Here is a 16,703-nt window from a genome sequence, read left to right as displayed (position 1 = left end):
TTCAAGTCTCAGTTCAAATCTGGCCTTCTGCAAGAGCCCCTTCCCCACCACCACTGCTAAAGCTTTCTGTAGAGAGCCATTGGAGAAATAGGGTCAAATTTAGGGCCTGTTATCCGGATTCCCTACGTGACCAATCCAGGCTGAGGCAGTCTTTGTGTTTGGTTCTGGTCACCTGAGCCCTGAAAAGCTCTGGTACCAGCAGGTAGGTTAATCCAAAAACAACTTGACCCCTCCAAGAGGCTATTAGGAGTCATTAAGAGAAATAGAGTCTATAATAGATGTTTTATCTGGATCCCATTATAAAATCATCAGCAAGTAAAACTGTGTGTATGATTTTTCTGCACTGCATGTCAGATGCAGATAGAATGGGCCATCTCAGGTAAAAATCTAAGGCTCCTCTTTTGACTCATTTTCCGATCCCCACCTTTTCTTAATATTCTTATTGGAAAGATTTGAGTCCTTAGCAGATCAGCAGCTACTGAGTTAACAATTTCTCTCCTTGATAATTAAGAAGCCTGAACCCTAAAAAATATTACTTAGATAAGTTGGAGCCGGACAATCTAGTCCAGACTTTCTCTGACCAGGTCCAGTTCTGTAAATCAGGAAGATAGGACACAATTAATAAAAATCTCCAAGAAATATGTTTCTGCTCCCAGAATTAACCCCCTACTAATTGGTGGTTGGAATTTGGCCCTTGTCCTTGCACCTCACCTATATCTTTACTTTTTAGACTTTAATGGGTTGTGTGTGATTTGTAACCCCTTCACAGCTGTGACTGTTTCTTTGTGTTCTTTGTTTGAAACCAGTATAAAATAAACCCCAAACTCCATGGTGGTTAGATCAGCTATAGGCTAAACAATTAGTCTGGCTGTTCTCATTTTCTTTTTCCTGTCTTATCAATCCAACGCCATTAAACACCACTCAGGACCCCTACCATACAGAGCTGGCTCTCTATAACTTTCCCTATGAGATCACCTCCAATTGACAATGTATATGTCTCAGACATACATATATAGCCTTTTGCGTGTTATCTCCCTTATTTTTGCCTGCCTTTATTTCCCAGTACTTGGTACAGGGCTTGACATTGAGGAATTAATTCTCATAGGCTTAACATGACAAGTGTCAGAAGAGCTACTGGAAAGCAGGCACATGAATGCACTGTTGATGGAGCCGTGAATTTGTACAACCAATCCGGAAGTCAAGTTTGAACTGTGTCCGAAATGCTACTAAAACTCTTCAGAATTTTAAAAATTAGATTTTAAAAAAGAAAAAGAAAAGAGATGGTTTGGTGCATGATCTATTCCCCAAATAACACTGGGCAAGCCTGGGGAGCTCTGAGGGATTCGTTTCCTCAGCTATACAATAGGACCACAGACTCATAAAGTTAGAGCTAGAGGAGTTCTCTAAAGACCAACCAATCTAAACCCCCTCGTTTTACAAAGAAAACTGAGTTCCAGAGAGGGAGAGTGACTGTTCAAAGTCACACAGCTCATAAGTGGAATCGTAGGACCTGAGTTCAAATTCTGACAGGGCCACTCACCACTCCTGTGGGCAAATCAAAGAGATAGCCGGTAAGAACAAAAACTAAAACTAAAAACCACACACGTTACAAATCTTAAAGAGCAGTGTAAATGCTAGCTGTTTATAATTAACTTCCCTGAGCCTTGGTTTCCCCTTCTGTAAAATAGGATTTGATAGGATCATAGCTTTACAGCCATAAAGGATTTTTGACGGGCTATTTTTAGGAAGACTATAGTTTTCGTTGCATTCCCACGGACTTTATTTTATGCATTTAAAGACATGATTCTGAGCGGGGGTCCTGGGCTTCCCTAGACTGCCAAAGGGAAGCCCCCAAAAGGTGAGAAATCCCTGCGGTAAGGAAACCCAGGGTCCTAAATCTAAGATCCTATGCACCTCCCACCCATTCTCCCAGCGCCCCCTAACGTAAATTTCGCCCTATCACAACGGGGGCCATTGAAGCAGGGATTCAGTTCCTGCACCTTTAATAAACTGGACGGAGAGGGAGGTGCTTAGAGGGAGATTCGCTCTGCTGACATCATAAAGTTCGCCACGTGGTTTAATCGGGATGCTAATTTAGCGACGCTCCCTCCACGCCGCTCCGTAAACCTACGTATCTGAAGACCGTTAGACGGGATTTTGGCGACCCGCCCTAACGCAGGGTAGGAACGCTGTGACGTCTCCAGGTACACATTCAAGATGGCGGCGGCGGCAGCTGAGGGGACGGCGGCGGCGGGGACTGCCGCGGTCCGGGCCCTGGACCCCGCCTCGTCCCCTGGCTCCGGAGATTGTCCAGCGGTGGCGGCCCCGGGGACCCTGAGCCTTACGGACCTGCCCGGAGAGCTGCTGGAGCTGATCCTTTGCTGCCGCTCGCTGGGCGCCGCCGACCTGGGCCACGTCGCCTGCACCTGCCGGCGGCTACGCGAGCTTTGCCAGGGCGGTGGCAACGTGTGGCGACGGCAGTTCCGAGAGAGGTGAGCGCGGGCCCTTCCTCGAGCCCGGGTCCCACCCAGCCCAAGCCCCGCCCCTCCCAGCGGAGGACCCGCCCCTTGTGGCACTCCCCCTCATGGCTCCGTGCAGGCGCCGGCATCCCATTGGTCCATCTCCTCGTTAGCTCCGCCCAGGAGGTCCCACCCCCGCGAGATTCCAGCTTCGTCCCGCCCCTCGCAGTACCGGCTCGGCCACCTGGGTCCGGCATTGGCTGCGGACCCCGCCCCACGCGGTCTGGCCCCGCCCTTTGATGCGGGAGATCTGGGACTGGGCACAGGGAGCTTGAGCTTGAGGAGGACCCCCTCCTCGTGTGGGCATGACCCCATCCTCGAGTGGGCATTCCGACAGCTCATCCATGTATCCCTCCCCGCTCCATCGCTGGGGATACAAAGACACAAAGGGACCAGGCCTGCCCAGGCAATTTATTAAGCGCCTGCTAGATGCTAGGTACAGATCCCGGTCTATGCTGCTGGTGATCTCCAGTTTAGCCTGTAAGTTTCTCATCTGTACAAAGGTGTTAGCACAGGGTCTCACCCACAAGACTTGGAACTCCTTGAGGCCGGGCACTTTCCTTTCCCTTTTGTATCCGCAGCACTTAGTGCCAGGCACACACTAGGAGCTTAATAAATGTTTATTGGCCAACTGGTGCTGTGGAAACCAAAGGGCAAAAAACAGACCCTACTCCCTGGCAGCATGATGATAATAATTAGCATTTACATGGCGCTTTAAAGTTTGCTTTACATATGTTACTTCATTTAATTTTCACAACACTGGGAAGCCAATACTGTTATTATTTTTACTCTGTTCTTGGAGTCAGGAAGACTTGAGTTCATATTAAGCCTAGGAAGTGACCCTGGGCAAGACACTTAACATGTTTGCCTCAGTTTCCTCATCCGCAAAATGGGGATAATTATAGCCCCTGCCTCCCAGAGCTGTTGTAAGAATCACACTAGATAATATTTATAAAGTACTTAGCACAGTGCCTAGCACATAGCAGATGGTGTATAAATGTTAGTTATTATTATAAGTGCTATATAAACCTTAGCTCTTATTAGCAGTTATTTTACAAATAGAGGAACTGAGGTTGACAGGTATTAAATAACTTGCCAAAAGTCACACACTTGGGTTTTGAAAAGCACTTTACATATTATCATTGGGTCATAATAACGAGCATATATTTTTACCTGTTATCTATATTGCCCATGTATTATCTATTGTAATTATATTATTTCTATATTACTTATTATCTATGTTATAATTATATTATCTATATTACTTGTGTGTCATTTATATTATAATTCTATTATCTCGGTATTTCCTATATATTTAATCTAACTTAATCATCATAATTAGGTAGGATTTGTATGGGACTTTATGTGTTACCTTATTTGGTCCTCACAACCCTTTAGTGAGGTTGTAAGTTAGAGAAGTGCTAGTATTATTACCATTTAATAAATGAGGTTTAGTGATGCCCAGGGTCATACACCTAAGAAACGGCAAAGGTAGAATTTGGAGTCAAGTTTTCCTGACTCCCAAATCTAGTGCAAACTCTGCCATTGACCCTTAATTGTCTGCCCTGTACAATGGGAAAAGTACAAGGCTTGGAGTCAGAGGACACCTGGGTTCAAATCCCAGCTTTGCTGGTTGCTAGGTATGTAATTTGGAGCAAATCACCTAACCTGAATTATAACTTCCTCATCTGTAAAATGAGGTAAGATTAAATTAAGTGACCATTCAGGTTCTTTCCAGCCTAAATCAATGATCCTGTCCCAGTTCCTCAACTTTGGACCAATGGACCCTTTTCCCTCAAATATGAGGCCAGAATATGATAGTTTGAATTTGGAGTCAAAGGATCTGGTTTCAAATCCTGACTCTTCTGTTTGCTACCCATGTGATCTTGGGCAAGTCAACTAACCTGAATTTCATTTTCCTCATCTATCAATTGAGGGGGTTGTACCAGAAAACCTCAGCAATTCCTTCTAACTCTAAATCCATGATCTTTTGATTGCACTTTAGTACTACCCACCTGGAATCTTGACACAATTCCAAAGTGACTCCCTCCATTGATTCCCCCATGTACTGACCACACATGGCCCTGATCCATCTTCCTCCACAAGGTTCAGTGACTCCCATGCTTTTCTGCTCTAGACCTGTCCTCTTCCCTAGAAAAGGCAAAAAGTTGTGTGGGCAAAAGATGGGTTGAACTCTTTTCGGTTTCTCCAGAGAACTTGGCCATTCCCAGCATGTTTTCAGTTGTATCAAATGAGGTAGATCAGTGGTTCCCAAACTTTTTTGGCCTACCGCCCCCTTTCCAGAAAAAATATTACTTAGTGCTCCTGGAAATTAATTTTTTAAAAATTTTAATAGCAATTAATAGGAAAGATAAATGTACCTGTAGCCATCACTGTCCCCCTGGATCACTGCAGCACCCACCAGGGGCGGTGGTCCCACTTTGGGAATCACTGAGTTAGATGAACAGAGTGATCTCAAAGGTTCCTTCCAGCTCTAAATCCATTTAAATGAAAGGTACATTAATTCAGTGGTTACTTTGTATAAAGGGGTATGCCAGGGACAAAAGTGACAGCTGCCATCCTCAAGGAGCTTATACTCTGCTGGGCACAGGAGACCACCCACCCAAAGAGCCATCAGAGGATTTGATGAGCACAAGAACACTCTCAGCTCAGAGAGTTTACTGAGGAGGTGACATCTGAGTGGAGCACAAAATCTAGTGGCTTGCTTTTTCCTGGTCAAAGCCGTCATGTTTACTTTTACCTATGTAAACCATTGGGCAGAGATTCTGGGTGAAAGACCTTGGCATTTTCCCAGGTACGGCCCTGATGACCAAGGAATGGGAGGAGAGAAACGAGAAGTGAGATGGCTGTTGTAGTGGAAATAACATTGACCTGAGTCAGGAGATCTGGGCTTCCATCCTAGCTCCGCCACTCACTGGCAGCCGTGGGAGCACCAGCTGGTCCTTTCCTCTCCATTTGTTCATCTCTCTGATGACTAGCTGGTTTCTAAAGTCCTTTCCAGCTCTGCCCCTCCATGCTCCTTGGAGAAGCCCCAACATTGATGATTTGTCTTCCCTGCTAGCCTGGCCTTTCCCCAAGTACCTTCTCTCCTTGCCTTCAACATCATGATTCATGGAGAAGTTTCTTGCTTTTCCTACATATCATTTCTTTAGTTGCACCTTTTTTGTCCTCTGGCTTCATTGACATCAAGACTGTCAGTTTGGAGGTGATTCCATTCTTCTAGGAGTGCCCATTCATTGGGCAGAGAGAACCCACAGCTGAATCGATGAGTGATCTAAGACTGAAGCTTCTTTTCATCTTTTGCACCCTTTTCCACCATCAGGGTTGCATACTGGAGCATCATTTCTGTGGTTCTTCATTTCATGGATTGTCACATCTAAAGAACTAATGTCTTAGTGGCTAACCTGCCAGGAATGAGTATCAGTACTTACCTTGTCTTAAGGTAGCACCAAGACTTTCCATTTGGGCAGCAGTTGCTTGAATTGGCCTGTTAAAAATAAAATTCTCTGGAGACTGTGTCTTAATTTATAATTATTTATTAAATAACAAAAAGTGGGTTAGAGAAAGAAAAAGGGACCAGCCACATGTGGCCAGCTCTTCTCTTCCCAGGACTCCTCACCTAGTCAGCCTTCCCTAAGCTGGCTGCACACCATGATTCCAAGGCTAGAAAGAGCCCCATTTCCTTTCTCGATCCAAACTCATACGTTCAGTGATGCCAATTCTCTGATTGGCCAGACTTGACCTCAGTCCAGGTCAGACTTCTGGACACCAGGAGTCACGTGGAACAAGAAGCAAGCATCTTGTGGGTGCCAGGGAGCCTCCAAGGCTTCTGGCACTTTCCAGAGTTCACACGCATCTCCTTTGTGTAGCTAAGCCTCCAGCCTTGTTCTTCACTCGGTCACAAGGTGGGGTTAATAGTAACCCCAAAAGAATAGGGGTTCAGAATAGCACATTCTCACATGCACAGTGCCAGTAGATTACAAAATTGATTTGCCGAGTAACCTTCCAGAACCTCGGAGCGTCCCCATCGCCCCTAGGTCTGGTCCATTGTTCATAGGACACCTCCAACATCGGAAGCCAGACATCACGCCTGTCCCTCCCCCCACCCCCCAACCCCACAATGATCTCCAGGGCTGCAAGTGACCCTTCTTCAGACGAAGGCCTTTCAGGAGTTTCAATCCTAACAGCTACTATTTCTCTAATGCTCTCCAAACTGCCTTACCTACTAAGGCTCCTGTTTGGTCTTCAGCAGACCTCTGGGGGCAGTGTGCTAGCCCCACTTTTATAGAGAAGAAAACTGAGGCTACGAGAGAGCTCAAAGGATTGGCACAGCTAGCAAGTCAGAAAGCCTTTGTCAACCCACAGAGGGCCTGAGGCAGGGTTCGAAGGACTGTGACTCTGCACTGAGCCAATATCTTTCTGGAAATATGGCTCCCAAAGGGGCCAGGCCAGGCCAGGGCCCTTACAAAGCCCTGGAAGCTGCCTCTTCTGGGGCTGCCACATTACCCCAAAGGTCCCTGCCTGCCCCCCACCTACCCCCTGGCAGCAGCTGCTCTGACTCCATCCTCTTGGATTCTTCCGAAACCTCTTCAGCCCCAAGACAACTGCCCTCTCCTCGTCCCGTGCCTTCCCAGCCAACCTCAGGCCCCGTGGGTTCATGTCTGGGGTGCTCCAGGCAAGCAGCTTCCTCTGACTGCACATCTGGGCCTCCTAGACCAAGGAATCTTGTCCAGGATTACTTAGGCAGGAGAGTCTGGGGGGAGATTTGAACCCAGGCCTTTGAGACTCATCCAATTCCCAAACAAGCTGCTCTAGGTTGATCTCTTCATGAATCTCCATTCTCCCTTGGAGTGTGCCAGGTGTGGAGGAGGACCAACACCTCTGGTGTGACTAGTGTTGGGTACACTATGGCACTACCTAGCCCCATGTTGGCAAACCTATGGCATGCATGCCAGAGGCGGCACACAGAGCCCTGTGTGGGTGTGCCCATTATCACCACAGCACAGACTTCGTTACTAGAAAACCAGAGAGAGGCAAGGACTGGACCGCTCCCCTCCCCCTCTCCACACACCCGAGGACATCACCCACTCCACTGTCCAGCAGCCCAATGGGAGCGTTTCCTCCCCTGTCTGGGATAAGGCAAGGGTGGGGGGAAGAGCCTGGGGGGAAGGGGCTCGGTTTGGGCATGCAGTCTCTTAAAAGGTTCGCCATCACTGATCCTAGCCAGTGGGTCAGTGTTTTGTGCACTATGGCACCACCTAGCTGCCCAGGGAGGACCAGCACCTCTGGTGAAGTACTTGCCAATCTACCTTTGATGTCCACCTGCCACCCAGCTCTCACTTGTGGCTCCAAGAAGCTGGAGCACAAGCAGCAGCCACACTCTGCTAAGCCATCTTGGCTGCTGGGTTAATCTAGATTGAGGGTAACTCATAGGCTCCAAATCCATTGGTGAATTAGGGAGGAATCTACTCAGGCATGTGAAAATGTCCCCCAGTAGAAGGGGTGAACAAGGATAATTTGTTTCATTGACCATGAAGGCATCCTGATTTTTGTCTCACCACTGGTCTTTGATGTCTCTGGAAGAGAGAGTGAAGCTAACAACTTTGCAATTCTGCCTCACTTAAATCCAATTTAGACTTAAGTCAAAAGTCATTACCCATTGGAGAGACAGGAGGTCCTGGGTTCAAATCTGGCCTCAGACACTTCCTAACTATGTGACCCTGAGCAAGTCACTTAACCCACTTTGTCTAGGCCTTACCACTCTTCTGCCTTGGAACCAATAGGTAAGGGTTTAAGAAAAAAGTCATCACCCTTGATGTCATTTTAGTCCTCTTCGAGTACAGACAACAACCAAATAAAAACTATTTTTCTTTATTGCAAAGTTCCTAATCTCCCATCTTCAAATGGATATTTCTACCAGGATGTCCTGCCAGCACCTCAAATTTAGCAGGCCCAAAACTAAACTAATCATCTCCCTCCACCTCCCAACACACAAACATTCCCTATTTCTGTTGCTTAGTACTCCCACTTCCCCTATACTTGAACAAGGCATCTCCCACCTCCTGCCAGCCCAATCCCCCAACTGAGATATTGAGAACATCTAGTACAAAGAAGAGCAGCCATCTCTTTGCTTTAGATTTCCTGGTTCCTGTTGAACCTGCCCTTTGAGAGTAGAGCAGTGGCACCTTTCACTGGATGATGCACATTCTCACAAGTCCCAGTGATTCTAAACTTCATTCCACCTCCCCACCCACCCACCACCACCTCATTCCTTCCCATCTTCCCACCCTGAAGTTTCATCCTAAATCCCCCAGCTCTTCTGCTGTGCCTTCTGAAGTGCCTCTTCCATTGGGAACAAACTTCCCTTTATCTTAAATGTATTCCTCTCCCATTCCTTCCTTCTACTAGCTCTTTCTGAAACCTGACTTCCCCTGATGATGTAGCTTCCTTGGCCACCCTTTCCAATACTGGCTGTGCCTTCACTCATTCTAAGCTCACTGATAGATGTAGAGGAGTTGGAATACGCTTTGCTATCCATCTCCACTTCCAAATTCTCCCCTTTCCCCCATCATTCAGTAACTTCTCTTCTTTTGAAGTTCATGGTATTCCTATCTACCTCCCAATCAAAATCCTGGTCACTACTGTCTACAGATCACCTCCCTATCCCAGATCACTCACCTTCCTTCCTTGATGAGTTTGAAATGTGGCTTACAAATTTTCTCCCCTCCCCAACTCTTGCCCTCAGACTAGGAAACATCAACATACATATCAATTCATCAACCTGCTCTCTTCCCATAAGCTACTTCTCTGCCCTTCCCCAGCCACACAAAGATGATCAGATCCTCAGTCTTGCCTTCATTTCACAAATGGACTACCTCAATATGGATTCAAGAATTCCAAAATCCTTATATATTACCATAATCTATTGGCTTTCCATCTCTCCCTCTGTCTTCCCTTATAGAGCCCTACTCTTCATCTGCTCCATGACCTCCATCTTGACTCCTCAGTCCTCTCAATGGCCATTTCTCCTAATTGATTCCTTGGCAAACCTGTCTGCAATGTGCTTTCCCTCCTCTGTTCTGACTGCTGACCCCTCTGGTTTCCTTTAAGTGAAAACTTCCCCTTCTTTAGGACACCTTCCCCAATTCTGCTTAGCTCACATGCCTTCTCTCTTCTCTTTATCCTGCCTAGAGCTTGTTTGTCCATTTGTATTTGCTGTCTCCTCCATTAGATAGTAAATTCCTTGAGGGCTGAGACTTTTTTGGGTTAGCACAGAGTCTAGCACAAAGTAGGTGCTTAATAGATGTTTGTTGATAAGTAGAATAAGACCAGTCACGTTCTTGTTCTCTAAAGTGTGCTTGGACGCAATCCAAGGGCCTTGTCGCAGGGGAAGAAGGGAGGTCTGTCAATGATTGTTGTATCCTGTGGTATCTTTGCTCGGAGCCTGCTAGGAACTTCCAGAGGCAGCAGCTGAACAGGAATCCTTCTTTTGTAGGTGGCCGTCCCTCCTCAAGTACTACAGCCACACTGAGGGTGTGAATTGGCTGGAAGAGTACAAAGCCCGGCAGGGCGCGGGTTTGGAAGCCCGAAGGATTGTCGCTTCATTCTCTAAACGGTTCTTCTCAGAGCACGTAAGGATCTTGTGCCAGAACCCCCTCCCTCCCCCCAATGTGTGTGTGTTAGGGCTGCCACTTCTTGGGTCAGAGAGGGCCCCTTTGGCTCTCCCTGCTCTCCTGCAGAATGATGGGGTTCCAGAATGGCCAGGAGCCTCCATCTGGGGTCACCTTCTCTAGGCTGAACCCCAAAGGGAAGGCTCCCAGGGCAGAGGCCCACTGCCTCCGGAGATCCCCCTTTTAAGTGCCTGGGGACAGATTCCATGATTAGGAAACCTGGATTTACTTCCAGCTTCCATCATTATCCTTGGCCTTGTCCTTCTGGGACCAAGCAGAACAAGAATCCCTTTTCAATATGGCCGTCCTTCAAAGACTTTTTTTAAAAAAAAAAAACCTTTACCTTCTATCTTAGAATTAATATTGTCTATTCCAAGATCCTAAGGCAGAAGAGCAGTAAGGGCTAGTCAGTGAGAGTTAAATGTCTTGCCCAGAGTCACACAACTAAGAAGTCTCTAAGATCAGATTTGAACCTAGAACTTCCCATCTCTGGGCCTGGCTCTTAGTCCACTGAGCCATCTAGCTGCCCCAATTTCCAAGATTCATAATGAGGACATATACCATAGTGGATATGGGGCTGACTGGTCTTAAAGCCAAGGAAGACCTGAGTTTGAATTATAACTGTGTAACCTTGGTCATCTCTTTTACTCTCTGTGTCTCAGGAAATTTCTTTAGGATTTTGTCAAGCTTTCAGTGGGTCATAAGCTGTGTGGGTAAAATGATATTCCATAGGGAGTTTCCTCAGAAATTATAAATCCTACAGTGGCACAATGTAATGGACTTCTCTACTAGCAGCAGTGCAATGACCCAGGACAGTTCTGAGAGAGCTATGAGAAACACCATCCACATCCAGAGAAAGAACTGTGGGAGCAGAAACACAGAAGAAAAACAACTGCTTGATCACATGGTTCAATGGGGATATGATTGGGGATGTAGGCTCCAAACCAAATACTAATAATATGGACATAGGTCTTGATCAATGATACATGTAGAACCCAGTGGAATTGCTTGTTGGCTATGGGGGGGGTAGGAAGAGGGGAGGGAAAGAATATGAATCATGTAACCATGGAAAAATATTCTAAATTAATTCATTAAATAAAAATTTTCAAATGAAAAAAGAAATTATAAATCCTTTTTCATTTCAAAATTCTTATGAAGGTTTAAAAGAAAAAATAAAATTCAGGGACTTGTTTTATGGATAGCAAACTCACTGAGTTAATGTCAGGAATGCCACAAAATTGTTTGTTTCTATAATTTAACATCACTTTCTATAATGTGACAGTAGAGTATGTGGTTTGTACACTAAACGAGTACGAGTAGAACTTTCCCTGAAGTAAGAAATAAAACCCATAAGATTATACTTGTGGAAATCTTATTTTACTCTCAAGTATTGTGGTAGTACCCAGCCCAGGGCCTGGAATGTTATTGCAATTAATACATGTGTTGAATTAAATTTCATTGACTATTTTAGCTGAGGGAGGGATTCCCACTCTGTAGTCAGATGGGTATGCCTGGGTGGATAGTGACCTGTTTTTATAACTCAACTCTCCCTTGTCTCCAAACCTCTTTGCTTAAGGGCTATTGTATTTTAGGAGAGTGAATTAGCTGCCCCAGGAACGCAACTTGGACTGGTGTTTGATGTACCCAATGCTCCTCATCCAGTCTCACAGTCTCAGTGTCTTTTTTTCAAAGATTGGCCTTCATTTTCTTGATCTCTTTTAAGAGAACTCCTGAAAAGAACAACTAGCCACAGTGACCAGGGACTGTGAATGTGGAGTCTCTGAGGGCTGGCCTTTTGGGAGCCCCTCTAAAGGCATCCTGAAATAACTACAGGGTAACATTCTAACCTTTACTTTGAGAGCATAATGAACTTTGGACATTAACACTGGGCCCAGAATCACGGGCGTGGGGACTGTTCACCTTCAAATCATAGCAGCAAGGGCCCATTTGGATATTTCAAAGAAAAGAGAAAATTCCTGTGGCAATCTCACTCTCGTTAGTAAAAGTGAGGCAGCTTCGTGAAACTTCCATTTGTGTGCTCATACCAAAGTCAGATTGGGGTTCAGCCCTGTGTGTTTATATCTGTTCCCTTTCCTAGGTCCCTTGTAATGGCTTCAGTGACATTGAGGACCTTGGGTGCCCAGGACACTTTTTTGAGGATGAACTGATGTCCATCCTTAATATGGAAGGAAGGTAAGTCATAGAGATGGCTCTTTTTATATATAAAAAAAGCAGTAAAATTAGAGTTAGAAGTGACCTGAGAATTTAATGCCACCTTCAGGGGACCAAGAATTCTTTCTGTCCCATCCCAAACCACTGGTCAGGCAGCATTCACTCTAATAAGAGTTCTAGAGAGGGAGAAAACCCAATGGAGGTGATTCCCTCTCCTCTTGGGCACCTTTGGTTGTCAGGACCCTTTATTGACATGGAGCCTAAACCCATCCACTCCAGCCAGTTTTGTCTCTGGTCACAAATAGAACCAGAAGTGTTTTTTTCCCCAACCCATGTTAGCCCTTCAAATTCCGTTCAGTTCCATGAACATCCATTAAGTACATGGCGTGGGCAAGGGCTCACCCTGGGCACTGGGCAGCAGAGACGAAATGCAAAGCTCTCTTGCCCTCAGGAACTTGACGACTTACAACAGGAACCCACCGTGTCTCCAGAGCAGACAATGCCAGGTGGTTTCAGAAGGGCACTGGCAGTTGCTGTTAGGATCAGGACAGCCATTACAGAGGTGGCAGCCTCAGCAAGGTCAGGTCTCGAGGAGGTGGCAGACAGTGGGCTGTGCAGTGTAGGCTTGAAGCATAGCCTGTGCCCAGGCTCTGAGTTGGGCAATAGGAGGAGATAACAGCCAGTAGGCTAGACAGTAAAGGAGGAGAAAGGCAGTAATATGGAATGGATCTGGAAAGGAAAGTGGGATGTGGTTTAGGGAGGTTTAGCATTAAATAACGCTGGGGGATGTAGTATCTCCTAGAGGCCATAGGAAGCCCCTGAGCCTTTTTGAGCAGACACGAGGTACTCTTCATTGTCCGGCTTGACCTTTTTGTATCTTCATCTAACCATGGTCCCTGCCCTCCAGTGGGCTGCAAGGATTTGCCATCTCCTCTCCAGTCCTTAGTCTATCAATTTTTCCTAAGTTCTTCTAAATTTCCCACTACTGTTCCCAGAGTGGCCTCATCCCTCTGGCTCACCCTCCTCTCTGGGTGCTGGCCAACAGGTCTTTATTACAATATGTCTCCCAAAATAAAAACAAAACAAAACACTCCATGGACATGGCCAGGCAGAGTCAGCTAGAGAGATCGCTGCCCATCTCAGTTTTCTCAGCAATCCTAGGTCTAGACTTGTAGACTTGTTGAACTTGCAGCTCTCTGAAGTCCCAGATTTTTGGTCATCTAACCACCACCCCCATTTGTATCTGGGAAGCTGATTTTTTTTAACCTAAGTGTATATTTTACATCTATATTTCTTTCTACTCAGTTTAATCCTGTTAGGCTCTGCTCATCATTCTAACCAACTGAGATTTTTTTGGATCCATACAATGTGCCACCTCCCTTTCCCAGCTTTCCACCTTCTGCCAGTTCGAGGTTCGCCATCTGTGACTTTCTCTAAGACACTGATAAAAATATCCAACCTCCCAGGGCCAAGCCCAGATCTCTCCCTGGAGCATCCCCATTGTCAAACCTGCTCTTTGGGTCTGGCCATTTGGTTAGGTTGAATCTGCCTTAGCAATACATCAGCCCACATTGCTCCATCCTCTCCTCAAGATTAGTCTGGGAAATTGGCTGAGGTCAAGGTACAGCCTTCCTCCATCAGTCTAATGGCCATCCAGTAAGGAAAGGACTTCACACCAGACACCTTTGCTCCGGGTGTCATCTTCACTTTCCTCTTCAGTATCATGCAAGGATTTCCTTCTGCTTCTTCAAAGTCTTTTTCTTCATTTTTTTTCCTCAAAGACCTTTAAAAATATTTTAATGAGTTTTAAAAATTATTTTTACTTCCCCAATACTGTTCTTTTCTCCCCACCCTTCCACCTTCCAGTTAACAAAGCCCCTTTGTAACAAAGCAAACTAAAAACAAAGTAAAATGAACCCATTGGCCACCCAACAACCTACACCTTGTTCTGCTGAGAGGAGGGGAAGGCTGTGTCCCCTCAGGCTTCTGGCATTGATCACAGTCCCAGTGTCTGTCGGCATTGTTTTCCTCCATATTAATATTATTTTGTCCTTGTTTTATATTATTACCCTTGGCCCTGCCTTGTCCATTCAGACCTTGGTGAAGCTGTGTTGTTTAAGGAACATTTCCACTCCCTTGATGATCTGGAAAGTAGGGACACGTTCCTGGAAACCATTTACTTCCACCTGAAGGAGGGAGGCCAACCCAACTTTGATAGGAGATAGATTTTATTGGGCCGCAGCAAAAAGACTAACATTGTACGCTATAGAAGTCACCGCAGAGTTCCCCTCTCACTCCATGCTTGCCGGAAGGTAGAGATCGCCAGGCCCCTGGTATCGATGGCTCTTGTGGCCAAACATGTAGGCAGATCTCCGTTTAACACAACTGGCATGTATGCGCTTTAGTGTTTATGTCTAAAAGATGATCTCTAATCAAGAGATTAGCATACCTTGATTTATGTTCCTGAAATCTTACTTTGCTTTCCTATAATGTCCTTAATTCCTTTAAATCTTGAATCATACGTAAATGTGTTAGTGCACAGGCATTGATGTTCCAGAAGTACACTGGCCACATTTACTTGTTTCTTTTTGCTCTTCTGATGTAGGGAGTAATAGTAGCATATGGAAGTGGTTTGGGGAAATGGATACAAGTTCAGGGCAGGGCCAGAGTATCTGAAGGTTCTTTTCAGAGTTGTTGCTGTGCCTTTTGTGACCTATAGATTTTAATTCTTCTGCATTTCGTGTGAGTTTTAAAGCATCCACCCTGCACAGAGGGATATCATAAAAGGCCTTGATGCAGCCTTGAACCAGTCTTTTGGGGCTGCATTTCCACTGCTCCTTACCATGTTCGATCTCTATTTCTCATCCCCTTTTCTCAACAAAGACCTCAGGCAGGTGGAGGAACCTGGGAGCTTTGTCCTTTGCACCTCTTGCCTAACTGGTTTAGGCTAGGTTAGGTAGTAGATGTGAGTGATACAGCCGTGGCCAGTACTAACCCTGCCCTGCCTGACCCGAGGTACATGAAGGAGGATTCTGAAAAGGGTCGAGAGTTATGCAAGTACAAGGTAGTGCCAATTGACTTTAGGGTGATTTTTCCAAGACTTTCCTGCAAATTCCTAGGCTAGTTATACTTCTTGTAACACATGGTATGTTTTAAATGGAGTCAAGGGTAGCTGTGGGGGGGGGGGGGAGGTCAATGGATAGAGAGCCAGACCTGGGTTCAAATGTGACCTCAAACAAATCTTACCTCTGTGTCCCTGGGCAAGTCACTTAACCTCCTTGGGACCAATACTTGTATCAGTTCTAAGACAAGGCAAGGGGTTTCGTTTTTTCCTTTGAAATGGAGTCTGAGCTTCCTATCTGTTGTCATGAGGTTAAAAAGAAATGTCTTAAAAATGATTCAGCCCTACTTCTTTATGAATTTGATTCCTTAGGAAAGCTTTGACCTGGAAATACTATGCCAAGAAAATCCTTTATTTCCTACGACAACAAAAGATCTTGAAGAATCTGAAGGCATTTCTTCAACGGCCAGAGGACCATGAATCATTTCTAGAAGGTGTGTTTAAGGTGCCTCTGATTTCAAAGGATTTCCCACCAAAGTTGTTGCCAAGTTGAAGATTTCATTGCAAAAACCTGGTCTCTGATGGCCTGCCTGCTTTCTGCCTAATTGAGCTTTTAATGAGTGATTTCATTCTCTCCCCCATTTGCCCTGAATAATGAGGATGCAAATACAGGTTCTATGCAGAGATTGTAGGTCTTGAAAAAAGGCTGCCCGTGAGGTGTGTTAATGCAGGCGGCTATTAATACCGGCTCTGCAGAGAACAGACCCTGAAAAAAGACTATTTGTCATTTGTTCTCTGGGGATCCTCCTAGTGTGTTCTGAGCATTTTCAGCTATTCTTTTACCTAAGAAAAAGTAAATCAGACTACCGCTTACTGTCAGTCTGAGAAGTTATGCTGGGTATTTGTTCATTCCTAACAAGCTTGGAGCAAAAAAACCAAGGAGTTAAAGCATGTTAGGGGTGTGTTAGGGGTGGGAGATAGCCCAGGTAGAGATTATGAGAAGCAGCGGGGCAGCTGTGTGGTCAGTAGATTGAGTCAGGCCTAAAGATGGGAGGTCCTGGGTTTGAATGTGGCCTCAGACACTTCCTAGCTGCATAATGCTGGACAAATCACTTATCCCTCCTTTGCCTGACCTTACCACTATTCTACCTTGAAACCAATACATAGGATTGATTCTAAGACAGAAGGTAAAGGTTATAAAAACAAAATGAGTAGCAGGACTTGCTTCCCCCTTCTGAGTTTTATCTGTAGAATGGAGCT

General features: G+C 45.7%; 1 protein-coding gene across 1 annotated transcript in view; it reads left to right on the top strand.

The window, feature by feature from the left end:
* The first annotated feature begins 1,770 nt into the window (after positions 1-1,770).
* The window catches only part of FBXO21 (F-box protein 21), a 37,644-nt gene continuing 22,711 nt past the window's right edge, over positions 1,771-16,703 (top strand). The window contains exons 1-4 of the mRNA XM_044658824.1: positions 1,771-2,492; positions 10,036-10,171; positions 12,309-12,403; positions 15,816-15,937. Coding sequence (XP_044514759.1) covers positions 2,218-2,492; positions 10,036-10,171; positions 12,309-12,403; positions 15,816-15,937 — 628 coding nt within the window. The 5' untranslated portion in view covers positions 1,771-2,217. The remainder of the gene's footprint in view (positions 2,493-10,035; positions 10,172-12,308; positions 12,404-15,815; positions 15,938-16,703) is intronic.

Source organism: Gracilinanus agilis, chromosome 1, assembly GCF_016433145.1.
Source record: "Gracilinanus agilis isolate LMUSP501 chromosome 1, AgileGrace, whole genome shotgun sequence".
NCBI lineage: Eukaryota > Metazoa > Chordata > Mammalia > Didelphimorphia > Didelphidae > Gracilinanus > Gracilinanus agilis.
The sequence above is the reverse complement of the archived record's forward strand: the minus strand, read 5'-3'. Positions and strand labels throughout refer to the sequence as shown.